Source organism: Trachymyrmex septentrionalis, unplaced genomic scaffold (assembly GCF_001594115.1).
Source record: "Trachymyrmex septentrionalis isolate Tsep2-gDNA-1 unplaced genomic scaffold, Tsep1.0 scaffold32, whole genome shotgun sequence".
NCBI classification, from domain to species: Eukaryota; Metazoa; Arthropoda; class Insecta; order Hymenoptera; family Formicidae; genus Trachymyrmex; species Trachymyrmex septentrionalis.
The window spans coordinates 4,470,968-4,485,901 of NW_017305485.1; the positions used below are offsets into that span (position 1 = coordinate 4,470,968).

Consider the following 14,934-nt stretch of genomic DNA (forward strand, 5'->3'; position numbering starts at 1 on the left):
TTCTTACAAGTAATATACCTATACTTTTTTCTGTACAGATCGTTTCTTTTATCATTCCGCGAGAAGTATCAAAGTGAGATTATCGAAGAGTAAACATTTTATGAGATATACATTTGATCAGTCTGATATAAAATCTTCAATTAAGTACTTATATTTCGATGGCCAATGGTTTAAATCACAATAGGATAACGTGAATCGATGACTTTATTTTTTTTACGTATGTCAATGTATCTGCGATCAATTATTCCTTCAATACTTAAATTTCTTTTTATAAATTAATGACCAGTAGGAGTTTGTGGTGCGGTTGGGCGTGCAATCAAATTTTATAATTATATTTTATAATATATAATATATAATATTTTAATGTACGATATATTACGTATAGTTATGTATAAATAATATAATATATTAATAATATTATAAAAATAATATATAAATATTTATATCATATAATTATAATATAAAGAGTATAATATATTTATATTATAATTATTATTATAACAAAATTTCCTCTTGGTTTTACGTCATTGACTACATGCAACCCATTTTGTTTCAGGCGCGCACAGAAGAAGTTCATTGGATCCTACGGCACGGAGATTATCCCTCGGGGCACCCGCAATACCTCATCGAGCATCCGACGCTTGCCTGGATCCGGTTCACGCTGCCATACTTTTTAGGGATGCGCGAGGAGTAAGTTGATTGCAATTATATTATTATTATCGTTTGGAAAGCGCCATCGCTACTCGAATTATATATGAATATTTGCAAATATGACGCTAAAAATCGCAATACAGTATTATAAATAAATTTTATATAACATTTGCATCAGTTAGTAATCTACCTTACCGTAGTCGAACAGATATCTGATTTACAAACGTCGATAAGGGCACTTTCTGCCGATGATAAATCAGAGCACTTCGATAAGTTTACCGCGGGTTGGTAAATTATCTACACGAGATTGCAGGGGGGTCTCGTTTAAAGGAGGATCTGCAATTATACATCTCTCTCAGTATCTCGCTTATTTAGGTTTTATAGCACAATGAAAGAAGTACTAGAAATAGAAATAAATGTTAAATATTAGAAATAAAAAAAAATTATGAATTAAATTATTTTATTTGTATTAAATTATTATATTTGTTTCATTTTTAAATGCATTGTGTATTAACTTTTTTTTTTATTTTTCTAACATTTAATGTTATTTAATAATAAATTATAAATAAGATATAAGACATATAATATATATTATGCCGTATTCAATGCGATACGTTTAATCTCTATTCCTAATTTTTTAACTTTTCTATATAATATTTATTATTCATCCCTTAATATTTCCTCCATTATGCGAACCTTCTCAAGGGACTTTTAGATATTATAGAATTCAATTCGCGCAATTAAATTGTATAATACCTAAAACGATTATATGCATATACATACAGTCCTATATTTCATATTTCGCTTCTAAGAAAATTCCCTCTCGAGTAACATCTCTCAGGATTATTCTGCATAGAGAAGAGAAGGGTGCTCATTGGCATGAGAGCGGAGAATAAATATCTCAATATTATTATCTCATTCTTCCTCGCACTTGTAGAAAGAGAAACATTTCATCTCTATCAGACCATTCCATTATTCTCACAAGCCTCGATTCCTCTTCCTCCTTCGTTCCTTCCGTTTACCTTTCCATACACGCGTTAAGCACATATTTAACCGCTTATCGATGTTCTTATCTCATGCGTGATGGTTGGCCACGATAGATACTGAGAAAACGATGCGAACGTCGCGGACTCGCTAACTCGCTAGGTCCCTAGGAAGTAACGTTCAAGGATACTTTCCCTGGCCATTTTCCTTCCCACGAGGGAGCTACTTAAAAACCCGGGATAATTCGCGCGGCGAATTTAATTAATGTCCAGTTTATGACGGCGGCGCCGGCTAGGAGGCCCCCGAGGAGGCGTTCGCGTCCGCGCGCCTCCCGTTGTGCGCGCACATAAGCGATGCGCCGTAAATTTCATACACACAACGTGTGTCGCCGAGCCTCGACGAACCGTCGTCAGGCGCCGGCCTGGACGGTGTGATCCAGTTGAGCACGAGCTACCGAGCTTGGCGCCGGGTGACCGCCGAGGAACCTGACGACGGCCGTGGCAAGTCTCCCGCAAGTTCGCGCCGATCTCGCGCACCTCTCCGTCACTCCTGTTCGCGGGAGTTCCCGTGAACCGAGGACTCTTTCGCCGCTATCCGGACTCGCACCGCAATTCGCAGCGGACTCTACCGTAATCGCGTCTCGCCGGTTACCGTTAATATCAACGTGTACCTCTCGAAGAAGTCGGTCCAATTCGCACCTGTCACCTCTCTCTGCTTAGCACGAGCTCTTCCGGCTCGAAAGTTTTTTTTTTCCCCGAGAGTTCTCTTTTTCGCTCTTTCTCTCTTTCTCTCGGGAGGGAGAGAGAGAGAGAGGGGGGGGGGGGGGGGGCAAAGTGCGTGTTCGATAAATCGATCGGCTCTCCCGCTAGATCGGTACAATACGCTGAATTCTTTTATACGGAAATACAATTTAATATTGGAAATTATCTATTTGGAGAATTGACTCTTTGGTTAATACCTCCTAGGCTGAGTTTTTCATTTTTTGGTTGATTTGTGATAAATTTAACTTGTCACTTGACAATGTAAAAATTGTGTTTTTTTCCTAGCTGTATAATTGATCTGATAATTTTGTAGCGATATAACTTAAAAAGTCACTACAAAATTATCAGTTTAGTGATAAGCTAAAAAAATGTATAAATACAATACAAACCACAACTGAATACAATTTTTACATTATTATCAAGATAAGTCTAACCAAAAGTATGTTAACCAGGAAATGAAAAATTGATCCCCAGTGTGGGCATTCCCGAAGTTTCTTTTACTTTATTATGCCGTAACTTTTCTATTAATACCTACATTTGCTTTTTCGAATGAAAAAGAATTATTATAATATCCACATGTGGTAGATACGTGACAAAACGATGTAGATTGGGATCGAAGGATTAAAACAACAATGCTTTTGATATTCAAAATAAGTAATTAATCCTTGTTGCACACTAGAAAAAGAGTCTGGTTGCATTAATTGGAATTCTGATTGAAAAATAGATAAATCAGACTTTTCTGATTAAATATTATAATTCTAATTGAAATAACCACACACTGAAAAAAAAAAAGATCGGCTGCTACAGCAAATTAGATGATAAAGTATGGCATAGCATTTTTAATTGACTGCTGGAACCAATTAAAAATGCTATGCCATATATCCAGTCAATCTTTTCTTTCATTGCAGAATTCTGATTGACATAATTAGAACCTTCTCACTTGTTCTTCATTTTTAACCAGACGTTCTTTTTCGCAGTATTAAATTTCTGTAAAGGATAGCGGTCGATTAAACGCGGTGCGTTTCTGAGAGTGCGATTAATTGCCATTTTCAAGCGTGAACGTGCAAATCGATGGTACACGCAACGCTCTCGACGAGTTTGCGAGTTCCGGTGATGATTTCCTGTACGCGGATCTCGCGCGGCCTCACCGGTGCTCGCACGAGTTAGTTTACATCCACGACGTTTGAAAGCCGAGCACGGCGTAGTTGTGCGAAACGGAGCTGCCGTTTTCAGGGAGTCCGGGTGGAAGAGGGACTATTCGGGTGGTGAAGTTACGACGTAGTTTAATCTCTCTCTCCGGCGATCCTTCGGGGCTTAGGTCGATGAGCGACGGCGCAAACACTTGTTGCTATAGAAAAACGTGCGCGCGGAGCGCAGCAGCGACATAGCGCGCGAATACGCAATACGATGCTCTCGGAACGGCGCGTCCCTTCACGGTAGGTGTCCCTGACCCGACACCCCCGCACCGACGCTTTTCACGGCCAGCCGGGTGGGTGCGCGAGCACTCGCGAGCTTATGAAAATAATCGCGAATGGCAATGGAAATGACTCGAAATAATCGGCGGCGCGCGGGGCTCTCGGACGTTTCGCCCTCCAGTTTCCCGGCTCCTGGACCGCGGTGGGAAAAACTGGTTTATCATGTTTTTATTGCGTCATAATTATCGCGAGACCGATGAGTCGCATCTCCTCGCGCTCTTGATCGATGTGTGCGCGTGTGTAACTCTGCTACTAGGAGTACCGAGCGGTCGTTATTGATCGTTTTTATTTTTTTAGCTGTTTATATAACTGAGAGATGTATTTAGAATTTTTTTATATAAAAATACTGGTTAGCATTAAGATCTCGCATAATTGGCCTTTTTTTTTTTGCACTGACAAAAATTATTAAATTTTAATACTTATTTATTTGAATATACTAAGTAAACATTTACTCGAAGTAAATAAATATTTACTCAATAAAAACTACAGTTAAATCAACTTAATGGGTTTTATATCAAATATATGTTTATATTTGGTAAAAATTTACTTAGAATTAACTCTGAAACGAGCTATTTATTAAACTTTAGTATTTTTTTTTATTGTATTTGATTTATTCAGTGAAACTATTTTTATTATAGATTAATTTATTATTGTTCATTTTTTAAATTACTATTTTATACACGTCGAAAATTATTAAACACCCTAATAATCAGAGTTTTTTACAAAATGACGAATTACTGTTTCTTCTAATAATTTTTTGGAATTAGTTAAAAATTTAAGATCAATGTATGTATATTTTTTTTTATTAGTGCGTTATTGATATATTGTATTATGGTTGTAAATGTCATTAGTTTGATATAATTTATAAAAAAATCAATGTCGTAGATTGGCCTCCATAAAGTTCTGTCCTCAACCTGATTAAACATTAATATAATAGGTTTACTTAAAGAAAAAGATTCACGTAATTGAAAATTCACTTTGGAATAGGACTTATAAATTGTGATTATGGAATAATTGAGAGAAATAATGAAATCCATTTACAGGAAATTAATAAAGAGTTTATCAAAAAGAATTGCAGAAGTTATAAAATAAGAGGGAAGCCTAATAAATATCAAACATTAGCGTTTAGCAGAAAAAGCAGATTTGCAATTGTAAAATTGTTTAATATGATCAGTCATGCTTTTGGTTCTTCACTGGGCATAAATATATAAACCAATCATATTAAAGAATCTCACAATAGTTGCAAAGCTGCTTTTTCTATTGAACATACAATAGTTAATGATAATTTATTAAAATATAAAATTGTTAATAAACTTTGTTTAACAAAGTTTATTGTATTTGTGTTTTATTTATAAATACAACAAACTATTTATTTGCAGCAAATACAACAAACTTTGTTGTATTTTATTTTGATCTACGTAAGCAGTTTTCTAAGTTAGTGATTTTTTTTTTAATCAAAATTTGATTATTTTTTAACACCGTTTCCTTTTAAAAAGTCATTGATTTATCTGTCTTTACTAAGAATTATGAAATATTTATAGGGGTGCTTAATAAATTTTAAATGCGATTATATTACTTGCGTAAAAGATAAGATTCTGAAATTTTCTGAGTTTTTCCAATAATTATGTCCTTTATACTGATAAAGAATTCAATTTCTTATGACTTTCTTAATTTTCTTAGTAATTTATCTGCTTGGTTCTTTTAGTGAATAAGAAATAATGGTATTTCCAATGTTAAAGAAGAAATCGCGACAAAATTGCCCACGCTGGAGACCGTCTAATAAAAGTCTGAATATGAGACGAGAGAGAGAGAGAGAGAGAGAGAAATAAGAAAATAGAAAAAAGAGAAAACAGTAAATGTATGTCTTTCTTTCTCCTGTGATTTTAACAAAACCGTGTCTTGTCCTGACTTTTAGAGGTAACTCTTTATTTTGCAAATCTAATTGCACCTTAATTACCACTCTCATTAGATTCATTCTTTTATTGTCTTCCGAAAATTTTTTCTTCCCTTATATTTCTTGTTAGCGAATCTCTAATCAACGTGGAGAGAAAAAGCGCTTCGAAGCGCTTCAGCAGCTTCACGCGGCTTGCGGATGCCGGCGAAATCCGGCTGTTTACAAACAATTGCGGATTCAGAATTATATTTAGACGCCGCGCCGCTGCCCACTACTCGTAGATCTGGCCACGACGGAATCGCGAATATTGGCCGCGTCTTCTTCGTTTTGACGAGCGCGAGAGACGAACGAGCACAGAGAGACTTAATTGACGCCTCTACGCGTTCATTCCTTAAGTAATTCGACATCTTTCTCATCTGGCATCTGGCGAACGATCACCGTTCAAATGTACACACCCAGTGTACGATCCCTATCGCACTCAGTGTTCAAACGCTTCAGATAACAGAGTCTTTATACCTCGGGGCCTTTCGGCGCGCGTAATCTTTATTTACGTGATGTTATCAGGCGGGAGGGAAGGGTACCGTCGAAATAATATTTAGCGAGCGCATCGTGGATCCGCTGGCGCAATCGTGCTTTACAAATCCCAAGCCCGAATCGTTTTCTAATAGGAAATTCCTATACAGGGTTCCTATACGTGCGATTATAACGGAACCAATGTTTAGCCAATCCTACGACTGTCAACCGATCGCCAAAGTTCTGTCTGCCAATACTGAGCCCAAGTTCATCATCCAGTACTTGACCGGTACTGGCCTAGTACTGTTCGCCAGTATTTGAGCTATCGCAGTCAACAACTCGACTCAGTCAGACTTGGCCGATTGTAAAGTCCTATATGAATTTTCTCGACGAGATCCGCGGGTTCCGGTTTTCACCTCCTCGCCAGAGGACGAATCGCGGCAACAAGTTGCCGCGCGCTTTTGTTTCTCTTCCTTCTCCTCCTTCATCCCGTGTGACGCACGCGATGGTGTACTTTTTTATCTCCCACAACGGCCTTGCGGAACGAACGCGAGTTATATCGAAACTTCGCCGTCGCGCGCCTACGCTTGTTGTTGTAAAAAAATATATCCCGCGTTAACACGCCCATAATGATAACGAGCTGTGTCGCGGTGACGCCTGCCGGCTGTTTCTACCTCGGCGGAACGCTTCGCGGAGAACCACTCACGTGGGTGTCTCGTTTATATAAATCTAGATCGCATCCTTAAATCGCCGGCGCCGCGCACCGTGTTTTCGCATAATCCCGAGCCCAACTCGCTTCCCTCACCGAGGCGTGGGGAGGAGGGGGGGGGGGGTTTCCGCCTGATTTTCGCCTCCTCGCGAGTGGACGAACCGCGTCAACAAGTTGTCGTGTCGGAGACTGCCGCTGAATCAATAGTCGCATTCAGAAGAACGTTTATTTTATAACTGTTGGAAGCTTCCTTCTTCATAGATATGAGATAGGAGATATTATTCCTTTAGATCAAGCCTATCCAAAACTTAGCTCGCAAACCAAGCGCTCCTTTCTCTTCATTGTCTCGTTGACATGGAGAGAGAGAAAAAAAGAATAAATAAGTGTGTTTGAATTCTGTTGAATAATAAATTAGTGCTTTATTCTGCTTTGTCTTTCATCCATCTCGTTCAATGAGACGATGGAGAGACAGTAGGTGTTTAACTCGCGGCTAAATTTTGGACAGATTAAAATCTTTGAAAATGAAGGTCGTATTGAATCGATCAGTTAGACACTCTCCGTCCGTTTCTGTCAATGTAGATTAAACTTAATCGTGGCTCTTTTCTTTTAATCTTTATCTTTCTATAATTCTTAAAATGGGAAAAGATGAAAAGTAAATTAAGCCGAGATTAACTTTAATCGGTGAGTGCTCAGTGTTTCCTTAATATAATTGATTCCTACACTCAGATCCAGTGAAGAACCAGTCATATTAAAGAATCACTGAACGCATCAACACGAATCAAATCATAATCTTCAATCTCATTAGACAGTTAATTAAACCACATCCTGCAACAAATTTCTGATTTTTTTTTTGTCGTTTTAGACTCTGTTTACTCTAGATTTAAAAGTATAATCCAATTAGCGTAAAGAAAACTTGTAACAGTTGCAAAATAAACGTTCAGCTGAAAGAGCAACTTTGTAACGGTTGTAAAATTGTTTAATATGGTTTATTCCATTTAGGTCCAGTAAGGAACAAGGATAAGAGAGCCAATTATATTAAAGAATCTTACAACAGTTGCAAAGTTGCTTTTTCTGCTGAACGTAATCTATCTCAATTCTGTCAAATGACTGATGAGGAAGAAAAGAGCGAAAAAAAAGGAGGAAAAGCCCACGTGGTCCAGTGGTTACTCTCGGTTAAATTTCCGCCAGGAAACGCGCGGTGTCATCCTATTTTTAGATTCGATCAGGCTGGGCTATTCAGTTTCACGCGATAGCGCCTTCGATTTTCGTTATTTTTTTTTCGTACTCTTCTAGCGAGTAACTCCGCTCGCTCCGCCAAATACCAGATCTTATTGATGATGTAATAAATATAGCGTGCACGGCCAAGAGAGAGAGAGAGAGAGAAAGATAAATGTTTGGCGCCACCTTTATCACGAGTTTGTTTATTACACTTGTTACGTGTGTCGTATCTACCGTTCTACTATTCTTGGCGTGGATCGAATGTGCCCAGTCGCGCAAGTTGGAAAAAGACGACCCTGCGAGATGGGGTAAAAAAAAGTGAGGTGTCGCTTTCCGAACCGGTGATCCACAACGAAGACCTCGCCGCCGTCGGCGTCGTTATTTTTCCTTGAGATAGCTCGGCGTTTAATAAAATCGTATGGGTCGCCTAGTGCTGTCAACCCTGTCAAACCTGTCAACGATTAATAAGATTTAAAACGCGGTCGTCGATGGTTCCGCAAGCACGTAGATTCTTGTAAAATTTCTTTCATCGCCGATCGTTTCGCACGTGAGTTTCCTATTTTAATAAACGGCGAGATTAACCTTTAGAAGATAGAAAGTCACTATATAGAGAAGAGAGGATAAAACTGGATATAGAGCTCAAATTCGAAGCCACTCTGGGTTATATTGACATCATCAGGACCGTGAAAAAAAAAAGATTGATTTTATGTGTTTATACAATTTTCCTAAAAAAAAAAAATAGGAAAGTGATTTAACTATTACAATAAGGAGCTAAAATAAAAAAAGATTTATATTTATGGAAAGAACGTTTTGTAGAAGTATTTAAAATTTAGGCATAGATGCAGATCTGAAAGTCTAATTTTGTTGGACTATCCATAATTATATAAGATGCTCAAATTCATTGCTAGAATGTTAAAATTTTTTGCGACATTATCATTAACGTTTTTACTCATTATGCTTGAGTTTCCTACATAATTATTTTGATTGGTTAACAAAATTATTTTTAAATCTGTATTTACACCTAAAAAAATGATGTTCTAAGTAAGAAGCTATACATTGAGAGAAAAATGTAGTAGATTTTGCTAAAATAACATTTATTTCCGGCAAAAAAATTGCTAAATAAAACATAATATTTAAATCAATAAAACATTAATAGTTCTTGTATTAAATAAATATATGTTTACATTTAAATATTCAATGACATTATTCAAATAACTTATTAAAATTTAATACATTTTTCTTTCAGTGCTGTGGCACTGAAACAGTGTTGAAGTATTTTGAAGACAGTGAGTTATAAATCTTACTTAAGGAGAGCTACAAGATTTAAAAAAGATAGACTTCTCCAATGATTAATCCCTTCGAATTGCCGCTAAGACGGTAGGAATTCAATGATCGATCTACTCGCGAAAAGCTAGAAGGAAGCGCGGATTTCGGTGGAAAGTGAGTCCACGGGTGGATTCGCAGCGAAGAAGCTTCTGTTCCACAATAAGATCGCAAGTCGTAAGCCGCAAGAATTTGGCTAATCACAGTTGAATATAAAAAAAAACCTAATCGAGCATCAATTGGTTAATTTCTTACGGCTTACGATTTGCGACTTGCCTATTGTAGAACAGGCTTAAATTGCGTTACGTCATTCGGCTTCGGTCTCACGCATGAAAGACGTTTGCCGCGCGGCTATCGGTGCCTCGGTCTATTGACAGAGTCGCGAATTCTTGGCAGGCTGCAGCGCGATTAGCCGACCGTGTATGGACTCTATCTCGCGGCCAGCCGGTGTGAAAGAGTTATGCCACCGTCGAAAATATCCCGGACAACGCGCTCGCAGGTAACACCGGCGGAGGTGTTAAGCGAGGACGTGTTAACGCCGTGCTTTCGCTCGTCGGGACGACGTAAACATCGTCGTGTAGACGCGAGATCCAGCGGTTAAGAGTCGATTGACCGCCGCGGGTCGGTCGTCGCCGAGTTTCACGCCGTGGAATCCGGACGGCAGGGACACGGAGTGACAACGACAACGAGGACTAGATCGAGGTCGAGGTGAAGTTCGAGGTCGAGAACGTGGAAGGATACGTGAATCAGGCTGTGATCGATAGACTTCGAACATCGTATATGTTGCGCGAGTTTGCTTCGCTGCAAGGGACTCTCCCCGGAGGTCCTTAAGGAGCAGCCAGTTCGTTTACAGAATACAGTAGCTTTTAATTGACGCGTAAAATGTTGTTCCGACGTCAAACGAGCGAGCCGACCGGAAGTATCTCCAGGAGCTCGGATCAAGCCACGAGCTCTGGAGTTCTGACGAACTGGTACACGAAGATCAAGAGACGGCACACCTTCAGCCCGAGATCCTTGCTGAAACGGACTTTGGTATTTTCTCCGCTCTCTTATCTTTGCACAGACTTTACTCGATTAATAATACACTAGAGAGAAAGAGGGAGAAAGAGAGAGAGAGAGTCTGGTTACATTAATTGAGATTCTGACTGAAAAATGGATAAGTCAGACAGTCTTCCGTAATTCTTTGTACAATAAATACTCTGTAAATCTTCGGTCGTAAAAAAAGCGGGTTGAAAGAAAGGAAGAGAAAAATAGTACGTTACTCGCGACAGAATTTCCCAAAAATATGAAAAAAGAGACCGTTGACTTTATGCATTTGATTCTTTTTAAAGCCTGTTTAAGACACAGAGAAATCTCTTTCGAGAGAGAGATTTTTTTTATAATGTCATTGTGATTTTTAGCGGCAATAATTTGAAATGAATTTTTTTCTGAGAAAAAATTGTTATCTATAGCGACAATGACGATCTCGAAGTCTGCATTTGAAACGTTCATTTTACTAATTTTTTTCTCTTAATTTACAGCTGCCGGTGGTGGATCCCTTCTTAGAGAAAGTCTCGCTCTCCGATCTTGGTGAGTTGAACCTACGATTCTCATTTTCTCGTAACCGATCTTTTAGAAATTCGCTTTTCTAGAATCTTTCGAGATGAGATTAGAACGCTCGTTCACTCGCAACTTGTAAACTGATCCAATCGACCGAATAAGAGTCAACTCGACTAATCCAGCCTGAATGCTCGTAATCAGAGAAACACACGCAAGCTCTTAAGCCATAGAGTTTCACATATGTGAGCAATTAAAATGAGCAATTCGGATTATATTGATCTTGGAGAGCTGTATATTACGTTAATAGAGACTGCGATGTGTGTGTGTGTGTGTGTGTGTGTGTGTGTGTGTGTGTGTGTGTGGGGGGGGGACTGCATATATGTTTGTGTGCGCGCGTCGAGAGGAGAAATTTCCCTTTATGGGAAGAATTGATTTAGTATCAAACGACGCTGTTATAAATTTAACGTCGATCAAAGAACTATGGATTCCAAGAAGTCAATTTCACAATGCAAAAAGTCACCGAAGAAGTCTTTAAAATGCGCGCACCACTTTATTTTCCTCCTTCAGTCTAATTAAGAATATTATAATATTATATTTGTAAGTTTATATCTTCTGGGTATAATGCAGCACTCGATTAAAATTTTCTTGAATAGACAGAGAGAGAGAGAGAGAGAGAGAGAGAGAGAGTTTTAACGGAAAACTGATATACATTGTGCAATGTGAGCGGCAAGTGGAACCCGAGATGTGAAACTCCACGTGTTTTCCGAGCCACATATGGCTTTTCCCTTTGAAATCGTGGTACTAGGTCTTCCGACGTGTCCTAGTGTATGGTGGCGATCGATGAGCTCCCGGGAGGCCAGCTAGCGTTAAGAGCGAGAGGGAGGGACTCACGATACAGCTTCACTTCGTACGGCGCGCTCTGCATTCTACGTCGCACTAGCACGCTTCGTCTATCTAGGTCTAGGTCATGGGGCAGAGAGAGAGAGAGAGAGAGAGAGAGGGGGGGGGGAGGGGGAAAAGCGCTAGATTCCAATAAGTTTATCATTTTTACTTTTGTACCTCATCGATCCCTACGAATATTCCTTTGACATCGCATTGGAAAGGGAATCTGGCGCATCATCAGTTATTTTAGTTGAAAATGGACAAATCAGAATTTTCTGGTTGATTCTATTAAATTTTAGTTGAAACAATTAGAAATCCCGATTGATTTGATCAGAATTTTCCGCTTGGTTACTATTGAACTAGAAATTGTTCGCAATATATGGATTACAGACTCATGGTACTTTGTACCTTTGTTTTCGCGCGAGTCCATTAATTGAAAACCCTTCAGCTGTATGTCAAGATTAAATGTCGCGTTCGCGAGCGCACGTGTAGGCACTCGCAGGCCTAAAAAGGGCGGCTAGGAAATAGAATTCGAAAGGGCGACAAAACGTGAAAAAAGTATAAAAAGTAAAATTAACCAAGATTAAAATTAATCTACATTAATAGAAATGGAGGTCAATTAAATGGATTAGACGACGATCCATTGGACGACGTTCTAGCTGACGTATCTTGTTTAAAATATAATGAGTATCAGATATAATTGGTATCAGACCAAATAGGCATTTCTTACGTCGTGGCGTTGGATTAATTATGAAAAAAACAAACATCCTAACGAAAGGAAACGATGCGAAACTTGGTGCGCTTCGTTCTTTTGGCAAGACATACCAGCGACGGTTATTCTTGGCACGATGGTTGACGATGATGACGATGAGGAGGAGGAAGCAAAAAGCAACGCGAAAGCAAAAGAGAGATAGCCGGAGCAAACCGTTGACGATGGATCGACTGGGCAGTCGTGGTGTTCGCCAGCGACGAGGCTGACGATTCGTGGGAAATCTGCGTGGAGAGCGACGAAGAGGCCGGAGATTCGTCGTACAATCATGAGAGGAGGATCCTGATGACGGGAGAAAGACTATTGGTGAAAAAGAATTGAGAGTTGCCAGGACGTTGATAAATTAGGAAAAGACTCGGCCTTTCGTATATTGTCTAACGCCGCAATATTATTACGCGGTCAAGATAGAAATATGAATAATTCGTGCGGCGTATTCGTTTTTCTTGGATCAGAAAGCCGGGGGAGCATCCCGAGGTCCCTGGGAAGAAAGATGCGGCAGTTGCAAGTATTCCAAGCAAATTTTCGTTGATACTGCAAGACAGAATGTTCATTGGCCATCGGAAAACGACGCGACGATGTTAAATAATGCTGGCCTTGCACTACTATTCGGATTCTGAGAGCGTCCGCGCCACTTTAAGGCAGGTCGCGGCTGCCTGGTGGAGCCAAGACGATGATCCCGTGTACTCGAAGGACCTCATCAAGGAGTTCGAGGTGGAGAACCCGCCCCTCGAAGACGAGCTCGCTTGGATCCTCTCCAAAGGTATCGCGACGTAGTACGATCGTTAGCGAGTTGTCGACAGCGCCGGCGACGAGATACTATATTTCATAAATACAAGCTGCGTTCAGCAGAAGAAACAGCTTTGGAAATTGTTCTAAGATTTTTTTTATAAATCATTGCTTCTTGTTCTTAGTGCGTCATTGGATTTGAATGTATAAATTAATTATAGGCAGCGTTCAGTGGAAAAAGCAGCTTTGCAATCGTTGTAAATTTTTTTTTAATACGACTTATTTATATTTAGATCCATGAAGAACTAAGGATAAGAACCTATTAATGATTCGACCAGGGGCTTTAAAGATGAAGAATTTTCAATGTTCAATTTGTTCCGCCTTAAATTCTGGTACGTAAAAAAAAAAAGTGAAAAACATTTCAGGTCATATCATTCGTATTCTCGAATGTTGAAAGAGATATTAGAATTTTTTCAGATTTTTTTTTAACCTTTGAAAAACACAACCAGGCGTCCAGTGATCTGGTTGGATTAGGAAAGCAATGAAAAACCACGTTGTGGTCCACGGAGGGTTAAAAAATCTTACAACAGTTGCAAAGCTGCTTTTCCTGCCGAACGCGCTTATATTTATATACGAAACGTAATCGACGAAGTTTTACGTCGCTCTTCCACCGTCTCAATTAATTCAATCGAATCGTCTAGTCGAGCTCACCAGCCGCTGATATGAATGTCAATATTATCTCAGTTCTAGGTCGGAGTTTTCGATCGAGTTCGCTTGTAATAGGAGTCCTGCTCCACCAGAATATTTTAGTAACAAAAAAAAAAAACGAGCGGGATGCACTCGGAATTTGCAATGCGATTTTCTCATCCGATAGTCTCTGCAATACGATATTTTCGCGAATCGTACATGCGTGTTGTGAAGTCTCCGCTATGGGAAACAGAGGCCGCGGTTTCAAGCTGATACATTCGTTCCGGATGCACCTACGTGGAACACATCGATACACACACACACACACACATACACACAAATACACACACATCGACAGTACTTTCAACTCGCTTCTCTCGCCGCCAGCTGTTCGTGACTCCTCGCCGCGTTCTCCTTCACCTCCTCCGGTTAGTCGCGCCGTAGCCGTGTTCCCTGTCTAACCGACCAGATCGTAGACGCCAACATCTACGTGATTTCGAAAGTATCGCTGAACATTTTACTGAAGTGATTGTTGTAAAGTCCGCTGTTGTTATCGTATCCGTCTCTCGTTCACCGTTTCCGAACACGTCTCCTTTGACGGCGTGTATAAAAAAAACTACGTCCCAGTTCGATGATTTCCTTCTTCTCTCGATTTTCTTCACGGTAAATTGAAATACCGAGTGGTGTTGTTAATTCTGAATCGCGTTATTCGTGTGTATAATATAATATAATATAAGTAATTTTAATCTAAATCTCTGTGTGTGTGTGTGTGTGTGTGTGTGTGTGTGTGTGTGTGTGTGTGT

At 39.4% G+C, this 14,934-nt stretch overlaps 1 protein-coding gene across 5 annotated transcripts in view; it reads left to right on the plus strand.

Moving 5' to 3' along the window:
* LOC108750001 (serine-rich adhesin for platelets) overlaps window positions 1-14,934 on the plus strand; it is a 77,847-nt gene that overhangs the window by 56,401 nt on the left and 6,512 nt on the right. For all 5 annotated transcript variants that reach the window (XM_018489148.1, XM_018489149.1, XM_018489147.1 and 2 more), the window contains exons 8-9: window positions 557-690; window positions 11,049-11,097. In XM_018489148.1, the coding sequence (XP_018344650.1) occupies window positions 557-690; window positions 11,049-11,097 (183 nt within the window). The remainder of the gene's footprint in view (window positions 1-556; window positions 691-11,048; window positions 11,098-14,934) is intronic.